This window comes from Paramisgurnus dabryanus, chromosome 10 (assembly GCF_030506205.2).
Source record: "Paramisgurnus dabryanus chromosome 10, PD_genome_1.1, whole genome shotgun sequence".
In the NCBI taxonomy this organism is placed as follows: Eukaryota; Metazoa; Chordata; class Actinopteri; order Cypriniformes; family Cobitidae; genus Paramisgurnus; species Paramisgurnus dabryanus.
Window position 1 is genome coordinate 19,349,121 of NC_133346.1, and position 10,801 is coordinate 19,359,921.

Here is a 10,801-nt window from a genome sequence, read left to right on the forward strand (position 1 = left end):
TATTTACCAGTCACCCAACAGCTATTAGACGCTAACATCTTATCACACGATTGACCTGGCAACTTTGACCAATAACATCATATTTCTCTCAGGAACCATACATTTAATTCAACCACTTGTTTCTAATTCAAGCAAAAGTACAGTGGTTGAAAAAAGCTGCGGTCACACTAGACTTTTCTTTCTATTGACTTTCATACAAGTGAATTTGGCAGACCGGAAGTGCAAGCTCATGTGAAAAATTTGGATTTTTGGCTCCCTTCAAGGTTCCAACGGGTCCTTAAAATCCTTGAAAGTTTGTGAATCTGGGAAAGAAATGCAAGGCCATGGGAAGTTTTTGAAAATATACATACATAGATACAGGTCATTGCAAGTTCTTAAATTTATTTTATGCAAGACGTTTTCTGAAAAAAAAAATCCATATTATTTCCTGTGTAGTGTAGGATAATATCATAAAAATTCTAGACTTTTTAAGCACACGTGCTAAACTGTTTGCTTTAAATGCTTCTGTATGCGAATGTTGATTCATACCAAAATGCGTTTTTGCATAGTTGTGTTTGACACAAGAAAACGTCTCGGGTTACATATGTAACTGTTGTTCCCTGAGAAGGGAACGAGACACTGCGTCTCCCTTGCCATACTTCCTGCGTCCCTGTAACGCCGTCTTTGGCAATATTTTAGATAGCGGTATACTTCCTGGCTCCCGTGTCACCCTGTCTTTGTTGTTAAGCCTCATATACACATTCAGACGCACCTGGAGGTGTCCCCAAAGTGTCACCGCAGTGATGCAGCGCAAGTTCCCTCAAAAGGGAACTGTAATGATGTATCTTAAAAGGTAAATTTGAGGGTATTGGACCTGGAAAGTCCTTGAAAGGTGAGTTTGAAGTTAACTAAGGTGTGAGATCCCTGTCCCTCCAAAGTTAAAGTTTAGTGAACTCTAGGTGATGGATATGTGCCACAGGGTGACCTTATTAGTTTGAAAATATGATAACAATGAAAACAAAAGCAACAATAACGGTGATTTGTGAATAGAAAACCAACACTTTAGCATGTGATATATTCGGTTGCTGCCCATATATGCATGGACTGCTTTGAATTTTTGTCTAGTGTGACTGCAGCATAATTCATCTATTCATCTAATTCAATGAAATTGTGTGACTTGTTCTCCATTCCAGGACTGCATGTTTTCTTGGAAAAAAGTCCACCTTTTAGTACATTCTCACAATGTCCAAATCTTGGTAATGACATCAGTGATTGACATACAGTACAACATTTCATACCATACAATTTGTGTGATTACTCCTGGTTATGTAGATTCAAGTTGCTTGTTGGGTAGGCTTTGTTGTCTCATACAGTAGTAGTGTGTAGCATGTAGTGCATGCCGTGGTGAAGTAGTGGCTGTGGTCCTGTAGTGCTGTGGATGTGGGTTCTTCCTGCTCTCCTCCACCTGTCCTGTCGCCGCTGAATAAATGTTATCAAAGCTCTTCTGCATATCCATCGCTTATCCTACTTTGTCTACATCTACGGTGCATTTGCTTTCCATATTTCGCAATATAGTTTTCTTACCTTTAATATGGCCCAACTCTCAGAGAATCATTATTCGGCATGATCCTCCTAATTGTTTCAGATGTCATGAACTAAGCATTTGTTAACCACATTTATCACAAATACTTCCATTTCTGTCTTTGATTTTAAACTCCAAAGCTTGACCTCAATGTCATTTCATCCACTTGGCCATTTCTGCTCTATCTCTCTCTCGGTTTTCTCTCTCTTTTTGCCCCACCCTCTCAGCTGCCACAGTTCCTGAACAGAAAACAGTCACCTTGGACGTTGACGTGAACAATCGCAGCGATCGGACAGAGTGGTGCAGTTGCTATTACCATGGCAACTTCTCTCCCAGTGCCGCCTTTGAGATCAAACTGCACTGGATGGCTGTCACCGCAGCCGTGCTCTTTGAAATGGTGAGTGTTATTGAACATACAGTAGTAAGCTTTAAAAACCCTGAATGAGTTGATAAGGATGACATATTTATAAAATATCAAAGCGAGTAAGTTTCTTGAGAAAAGGGAATATATTAAACATTTTTAAACTCTTCCTGTCAGGTGCAAGGCTGGCACCGAAAGGCAGCATCTTGTGGCTTTCTGCTCGTACCCGTGTTGGAGGTGCCCTTTGCGCTGCCATCGTACCTGTATGGTGACCCTCTCCGCGCCCAGTTGTTCATTCCTCTTAATATTCAGTGTTTAATAAAGGAGGGCAGTGATAATTTGTTTGAAGGTGAGTAATAGTGATCTGCAGGTTAGGCTATGTGTCATAGGCTAATGCAATGCTATTAGATAAACATTAAGACAGGTACTACACCTGTTTGGCAAAACAAACATGATAAAATGACTGAGAGCACTATTTTATTGAAATTGTAGTGAAATAAAAGTATAATTTTCTCTATTATTGCACTGCTTTACTTTTTAGGGTTTGAGCTGGAGACATACTGGGAAAGAATGCAGTTGTTTCAGGAGGCCATACTATACAGGTGTGCATACTTCAGATGATATTATCAGTGATGTTTAAGGAATTTGATCGAATCCGAAGCAAAATGTTGTGTACATACCAAAAGCAAATCAGATATTTGTATTGCATTCCTCACTGTAGATTACGCCCTGGATTTAACTTTTTTGTTCACCTTACATAAAATTAAAGCACCCGTTTTTCATGGTCCCATTTTTCAAACTTTGGTGCAAGGTTGCTGTTAGAGCATAAATTAAACCTGCAAAATTATTAAATAATAATCAAAGTTCAAAGTGATATATTTTCTTTTAACAGAATTAGCTTTTCAAGTACTACAGCGAATGGCCGGTTTGGACTACAGCCCTCTACTTCCCGGTTGAATGACATCAATATGATAGTTTTTGACTAAATTCCGCCCACAGTAATACGTCAGTCGCCAGCTAAGCTCAAATGGCTCAGGCTAAGCTAAGCTGCTGTCGAATCACAGCACACTAAATGAACTACACAATCAGAACTCATTACGTATTTCTGAAGGAGGGACTTCATAGAACCAGGAAGACATCAGCCTGTTTTTAGGACAGTGAAAACCGCAGTAAATAGTGTGAAAAATACTGCTTTTTTTATCACACGAAACATGAACACATGTTATATTAAAGGTGCTCTAAACGAATTGACGCGTTTTAGACCATAAAACATTTTTTGCTACATACAGCAAACATCTCCTCACTATCTGCTTGCTGCCTGTCCGCTGATCAAACTATAAAAAAACGCAATCTCTGTAGACAGCCCAGGCTTCACAAACGGCAATAACAACACAGTGGCCAAACCTACAAACAGAAATCATAATAAAGTGTTCCAGCCAATAAACGACAAGAAGGATTTGGGGGTGGGGGTTGGGCGCGTTCATGAAAGCACAGAAGGGAGGTGGAGGGGGAGGAGTTAGCTACGCTCCGTCTGTTTGAAAACAATTCAAACGTCAACAAAAACTAACGTCTCGCAGATTCGCTTAGAACGTCTTTAAGCAACGTAAACACAATCAAAGCTTCCAAAACACAGGAAAAACGGGTCCTTTAAAACATTGCGTGATAAGAAGTGTCTTCAAAAACAACATTATTTCTTTCTCCGTCACCTTTCTGTTGTAAAGACGAATACTATTACTCTCTGTACTAGTTGTGGAAGTCCCAAATACGCCGGAGAGCCAAACATCGATGTGTCGGGATTCGCAGCTCCATCCAGACATACGCTTCCAGCTGTTTTTAAGCATGACCGGTGCCTAGGTCGAACCGAACATGTCAAACATGCACTTCGCTGTTTGTTTGCGCGACAATGCTTCGCATGAGTTGAAGTTTTTCAATTTACGCGGTAGCCGCATATGAGTGGCGTGCAGTCGCAACAATCATACCACCCAATTTGCAGCTTTCACATCACTCGCCGTATTTGTCTCTTTTTATTGACTTTGTATGTAATCCACTCGCCCAAATAATTAAATAAAATTTAGTAACATGCTAAAATCATTGATTTTGTACAAAGAAAACACCACTCATATATATATATATATATATATATATATATATATATATATATATATATATACCAAAACTTTCTCTTTCTATTTGAAGATTTGGCTTTGTTCAAGACAAGTTCTCAGCATCTGCTTTTAACTTTCCGGCCGAGAACAAACCACAATACATCCATGTAACAGGTACATGCTTTGATAAGTTATAAATGTGGAGCTCGGATGCAAAAGCCTTTAAACGACACCTATATCAAAAATGAGATTATGAGATTATACAGTACGTTCATCAAATACTTTCACCTAAAATGTGCCTAATCCCAGCCCTAAGCCATTAAGAAATACGGATTTGTGGGCAGAATCTAACAGTCTGATAAAAAATGCTATTTTACACAAAAAACATGTCAGGGTTTTGCATCTGAGCTCTTTAAATGTTTTATAAGATCTCAACTGTGTCTTATTTTAAGTCTCACATTTTATTCAGGTACGGTTTTTCTTCAGTTGCCTTATTCAAAGAGGAAATACTCTAGTGGACAACGGCGGCGGCGTAACTCCGGTACCTCAGCCAATCAGAGCCTGTTTGGTTCTGAGGATCGAGTAGGCTACAATTGGGCTTACAATACAATGCTGACTAAAGCATGGAGGACTAGCGCACTGGGGGATGAGAAATTAGCTGACCGCCTGCTACGAGATTTCACAGACTTTTGTGCAAACAAGGATAATCGACTGGTGACCTTCTGGGACAGTTGCGTGGAGAAAATGAACACCAGTGCCCCCTGAGGATAGGAAATAGATACCGTGTCAGAGAAACGGAGGCAATGTGTCTCTGCAATGAGAGCTAATGTACTGCTGCTACCATCTAATCACAGATAAATAAAGCAAACAGCCACATTTAATTGGGCGAGTCATGCTGTTTTTACAGTGTCAGCACATGCACCTGCAATGCTTTCGGTCCTGAAGCCATTACAGTCATGACTGGATTAGAATGGTATGTTTTAAGCAAATCTGACGTTGCAATAATTCTCAGCATATTGACCCTTTGCCAAGCTCCGCCCTAAACACTTATCAATCCTACCTTGAGGTTACCTACATTTGTTTCAATATTAAAGTCACAATGAAATTGAAATTAAAAACATATGTTTATTTAAAAAAAAATAATGAGCCCTCACAATCCTCCATTCCTCAAAACAATCTCTTCTGTTTTCTTTTTAAAGTTGATTTTGATAAGTATATTTTTTTTTCCTACTATGGAAGTGAATGGAGCTCACAAACGGTTTGGTTACAAACGTTCCTCAAAATATCTTCTTTTGTGTTCATCAGAACAAAGAAATTTATACAGGTTTGTAACAACATGAGGGTGAGTAAATGATGACAGATTTTTCATTTTTAAGTGAACTATCCCTTTAAAAGGACATTTCTTTACCTCACCCCCAAGGTCAAAAGGATTACATTAAATCTCACTTTTATGCAACAACTGCACCTCTAAAGAAGTTTGACCTTTGTTCACTTTGTAAATACGCATCTTTCCATACCATTTCATGGAGAATGCATGGAGAATCATTAAGCAATAACCCGACAGAGCCATGTCCATGCATCCCATTATTCTTTCATCAGCTTTTGAACAGCAGCATCTCCTCATTTGAATGCGGAAGACTTTCTCGTCGCGCGCATGCGCCGTCATTCGCTGCAATGAACAATGCAGTAAACCTCACTGCGCATGTGCACGCCTGCGGGGCTCGCGGCTATTTTTAGAAAATGACGTCATCGTGAAATACAGCGAGTGCGCGCGCACCCCCCTCCATACTCCCCCTCCACCCTGTTCGCTGGGATTGACAGGACGCTTGCAGCAGCAGAGCCCCACAAAGCCGAAAGCGGTGAGAGAAAAAAACGAGCTCGGCGAAACTTGAATAAGAGAGGGCCGGGAGGGGACAGCTAAAATATAGATATAGAAATAAATATCTGTAACATTTATACATTTGCACACTCAAGACTTGGCTCGCCAAATCACCCTCACGTGCGCGGCTGCTCCAGATTCTGCTCGCGCTTGTGTGTGCTGACCGGGGCGCGCGCTCTCGTGGCTCTGTCTTCTGCTGTGAGACGACCGACCGACCGACCGACCTAACCCCGGTACAACCGACCGAACCGACAGCCTTTGACAAGAGAGAGGATGGCTGACAGGGAACAACTGATCCAAAGAGCCCGTTTGGCAGAGCAGGCGGAGCGCTATGATGACATGGCCTCTGCGATGAAGCTGGTGGGTCATTATTTGAAATTCATATTTTAATTCATTATAACGTTATATTATATCACAATAGCGTTGCATCTTTTGTGGTTTAAGTTATTTATAAAGCATTACTACCTAATGCAACTGCACATTGCCTTTGTCATGATGTGTAGTCTCTCTTTGTCATATATTAAATGTATGCGTTAAATAGACAAAACGTGACATCGTACATTTGATAATCAAGAAACGTTATTTTACATAAATAAGAGGAAAGGGCGGATGAGCTTGCAGACAGCTCATAAATCGTAGGTTTCGGTTCAATATCGTCCACATCAATCGTTACAGTGGATGAACATGGGCGGCGCTAAGACATCCCCAGAAACATCCATTGTGCATCTGTGCGTCCCTGACAAGATGAAATATTAAAAAATACACATCAGTTTAAATATAAATGATGTTATGCAATCAAATAAAAGTTGTACGGGTTAACAGCCCACGTTTAATTGTAGCGGCGTCAAATAAGCGCAATATGTGAATCAGCTGTGTGTGCTTTGACACGCGAGCACAAAGGATACGTCAGTCAGTCATTGTGGACACGGATGCTATTGTTATAGTCGTATTATAATTATTTTTGATATATTTATATCATTTTTACTAGATTACTTTGACTGTGTGTCACAATTTTAATATTCAGTGTATTCAGGTTTGATCTGTCGGTCTCTATATCGGTCAGAGTTGGGAAATTATGGACGATTTCAATATCTAGAGAGCATTGTTGCCAATATTTACTTTTTAAAATCAGTTTTTAATATGTTTTAGTTTTTTATCATTCATTCAAATGTACGGATGTGTTGAAGAATTAAAGATTCTATGGGACTTCAGTGCCAGGCGTATTTGAATACATAATGAATATATAATGAGATGAATCCTAATTTGCATATACGTTTGAGTTTAACTCTACTACATATTGGGTTTTGGTCAATTTTCACGTGCTCATATTAACCCAACATCCCTTTTCTTTCCTATACCATCAGGTCACGGAGCTGAATGAGCCGTTGTCCAATGAAGACCGCAACCTGCTCTCCGTGGCCTACAAGAACGTGGTGGGGGCCCGGCGGTCATCTTGGCGAGTTATATCCAGCATAGAGCAGAAGACGGCGGCGGATGGCAATGAGAAAAAGCTGGAACTGGTGCGCGGCTACCGAGAGACAGTCGAGAAGGAGCTGGAGTCCGTGTGCCAGGACGTCCTGACTCTCCTGGACCAGTACCTCATCAAGAACTGTGACGACACCCAGCTAGAGAGCAAGGTCTTCTACTTAAAGATGAAGGGCGACTACTACCGCTACCTAGCCGAGGTGGCCACCGGCGAAAAGAGGGCCTCCGCCGTCGAATCGTCCGAAGGGGCCTACAAGGAGGCCTTTGAAATAAGCAAGGGCATGCCGGCCACCCACCCCATCCGCTTGGGCCTGGCGCTCAACTTCTCCGTGTTCTACTACGAGATCCAAAACGCACCCGAGCAGGCCTGCCAGCTTGCCAAGGAGGCCTTCGATGATGCCATCGGCCACCTGGACAATCTGAACGAGGACTCCTATAAGGACTCCACGCTCATCATGCAGCTTCTGCGGGACAACCTCACCCTGTGGACCAGCGACCAGCAGGACAGCGAAGGAGGGGACGGCAACTGAGAGATCGGCCGTGTCTGCTTTCACTTCAAGCTGCAGTAGCACCCGTCTGTCCCAACCACGATGTCGTCTCTACTGTTTTATCTTATTTCTCTCTTTCGTCTCTTTTCTCTCTTTCTGTGAATACCTAAATTCCCCTCTTTGGTTCCTCAGGGCTATTTCCACTTTTCCACTGATCGAGTGCTGGTGCTCAATCGTTCCACCGTTCGGTGGAAATGGAAACCGGCACGAGCACCGCTTTCGGTGAAAAGTGGTAGTTGTGTTTTGATTTGTAACTCTCTACCTTCCCATTTCTCGTTCTTTCTTCTCAACCCTCTTTTCTCTACACTTTTTTTCTCTTCCTCCCCCCTTTGATGAGTCGCTGATAATTAGCATATTGGTCTCCATGTGACATTTACTTAGTGTGTACTTGTAAGGACTTGATCTTTGTAGAAACTCTGTAACACTACAGAATGAGGTCTTCAGTACGTGGCACAGTATAGTGCAAATGTTACACCACCTTACCGGTTACGTTCTTCTTCTTCTTCTTCACTTGACATTACTCTGTACCTCCATCAATGCTTAGATGTGTTTGTCTGTCGTTCCTCCATGAAACTCAACTTGTACACCTTGCTACCCTGTGAATTGTGTAAGCCTGCTGATCTCAGAACAGCACGCCGTCATCTATTATGTTGGCAGCAATCTGTTACGAGATGCAGTGAGTCTTTTGATAAGAATGACATATGCAAGGTTATGACAGAATGACATTAAAGACATTGCCTACCATGGGAACTCTCAGTATGATATCTCTTGACACTTCTTTTTACTATGAATATATTTGATGCATACTCAGTGCTTAATAATGAGAGGGTGTTTACTCTTATTTCTGAATATTCAACGAGAGAAAAATGTAGAACGTGATTTTAGTTTAAGGATAAAATTGGATTGGAAATTTTATATCCAAGTAGATCCGAACCCGAATTGGAGGATTGGACAGTTACTGAATTTGACTTATTAGTTAATTAACATTATGTTAATTTTATGTTAAATAGCATTTACAAAAACCAATAACGCACACAGGTGACCTCGGAAAAAAAGCGCAGAAATTTTAGAATTTTAATAAAAGTCGATAGACAATTTTATACTTGACTATTTCATTTGAAACAATGTGCATTAAACAATAAGGTATAGGAGATGCCTGGAATAACGTAAATAAGGTCAATCCTACATATTTTCTAAATGCACTGTATACATTTTAGTGCTTTTAGCGACATGTTTGTAAAAATTCCAACCCTTAAAGTGCCACGGTGTTTACAATTTTTGAGAAATTAAATCCATCAAGAAATAGACATTTATGCATTTGGCAGACCTTTTAACACAAAGTGACTTACAGTACAGTGGCAGGTGTACTTTTTAATCAGTGTGGGTGTTACCTGGGTTTAAACCCATGACCTTCTGCACTGCTAACGCAATGCTGTACCACTTAGTTTAAACGGCAGCACTGGCTTGCATTCTGAGGCAAAACAAAGGGCACTGATGTATTTTAAGATATGTCAGTGCAAGTTGTTTTCAGTTTGGACAGCTCTTACATTTATTTTAGTCTAGGACTAGTCTAATATCTGTCTGTATCCCAATAACACGCGCAAAAAAAACGATTAAAATAAATTAGCATCCTTCAAGATATCATTATGCGATTTCGTGAAGGAATCCCCTATTCAGCAGCCCTTTGGCCAATAAAATCTTGCCCTTTGGTTATGTAAAAGGTTCTGGCATGAATTCCCGTTCATGTACAGTATCTACAACACATGCCATAAATAGTGATTGCATCAGTATGCAGCATTTACACGCTATGATTGATTTATAATAGTGTAGTTGAAGTTAAATGAATACACCCTGAAGGCCATTTTCGTTCGGAAGGTCAGAGCTTTATGGCATTAAATGCAAAACATTTTAAAGATAAACATTCATGACCCTGATGAGATACGGTTACTGCTGAAAAGTTGATAAAGTAAAGTACAATTCTGTCACAGCACACCTTTTTCTTTTGCCTCACTTAGGTTATACAATATAAAAAATAGTTAACGAAAAGGAAAGATAAAAGAAAGATTTTTAGAAAGACGGATAAATCGCAGGGTATGGTGCAGCCGGATCTCATTCGAACGTAATTTTAAGAGTTGGCTTATTCTTATAAATTAATATGAAGTAGGGATGCTAAACAATTAATCGCGATTAATCGTTAGCAAAATAAAAGTTTTTGTTTACATCACATTTGTGTGTAAACTGTGTATAATAAATATATAAATATGAACACATTCATGTATAATTTTAAGAATTTTTTTATATATATTAAGTATTTATATTTATATATAATATAAATTATACATAAATATACAAATGTCTATACACATGTAAACATGTCTAAAACATATACATCCATGTGTGTACATTTATTTATACAAAGTTATTATACACAGTTCACACACATATATGATGTAAACAAAAACTTTTATTCTGCTAACGATTAATCACGATTAATCGTTAACTCTTTCACCGCCAGCGTTTTTAAAAAAGTTGCCAGCCAGCGCCAGCGTTTTTCATGATTTTCACCAAAGTTTAATGCCTTCCAGAAAATGTTCTTCTTTAAATATATAAACATACAATATACCAAATGAAAGAACAGACCCTCTGCTTTCAAACAAAAAAAACCGTTTCATCCTACCTTTAGTGGTTCATTTGCAATCAGCTTTTGAAAATGGGTAGGTTTTTGCAAAAACACCATATTTTGAGCAAAAAGCAGAAATAATTCCATTTTTATGACGGACTTTTCATAGAGATCCGATTCAGAGCGATCTTTAAAACAGACACGGACATGCAGCAGCTTGGCATAGGGAAATACTTCCGGTT

The 10,801-nt window shown here is 39.8% G+C and overlaps 2 protein-coding genes across 5 annotated transcripts in view; both read left to right on the forward strand.

Moving 5' to 3' along the window:
* The window catches only part of depdc5 (DEP domain containing 5, GATOR1 subcomplex subunit), a 30,465-nt gene extending 25,557 nt beyond the window's left edge, over nucleotides 1-4,908 (forward strand). For all 4 annotated transcript variants that reach the window (XM_065290449.2, XM_065290448.2, XM_065290447.2 and 1 more), the window contains 5 exons: nucleotides 1,789-1,958; nucleotides 2,100-2,271; nucleotides 2,464-2,524; nucleotides 4,119-4,201; nucleotides 4,497-4,908. In XM_065290449.2, coding sequence (XP_065146521.1) covers nucleotides 1,789-1,958; nucleotides 2,100-2,271; nucleotides 2,464-2,524; nucleotides 4,119-4,201; nucleotides 4,497-4,792 — 782 coding nt within the window. In that variant the 3' untranslated portion in view covers nucleotides 4,793-4,908. The remainder of the gene's footprint in view (nucleotides 1-1,788; nucleotides 1,959-2,099; nucleotides 2,272-2,463; nucleotides 2,525-4,118; nucleotides 4,202-4,496) is intronic.
* Nucleotides 4,909-5,799: 891 nt separating this feature from the next.
* On the forward strand, nucleotides 5,800-8,695 carry ywhah (tyrosine 3-monooxygenase/tryptophan 5-monooxygenase activation protein, eta polypeptide). Its single transcript, XM_065290454.2, has 2 exons — nucleotides 5,800-6,266; nucleotides 7,271-8,695. The coding sequence occupies exons 1-2, from the start codon at nucleotides 6,180-6,182 to the stop codon at nucleotides 7,919-7,921; spliced, it is 738 nt and encodes a 245-aa protein (XP_065146526.1). The 5' UTR covers nucleotides 5,800-6,179; the 3' UTR covers nucleotides 7,922-8,695.
* Nucleotides 8,696-10,801: the final 2,106 nt, after the last annotated feature.

Bases quoted from the DNA above. Each gene is read 5' to 3' on its own strand.
- ywhah (XM_065290454.2), top strand. From the start codon at position 6,180: ATGGCTGACAGGGAACAACTGATCCAAAGAGCCCGTTTGGCAGAGCAG. The intron at 6,267-7,270 runs GTGGGTCATTAT...CTATACCATCAG, and splicing joins TGGCCTCTGCGATGAAGCTG to GTCACGGAGCTGAATGAGCC.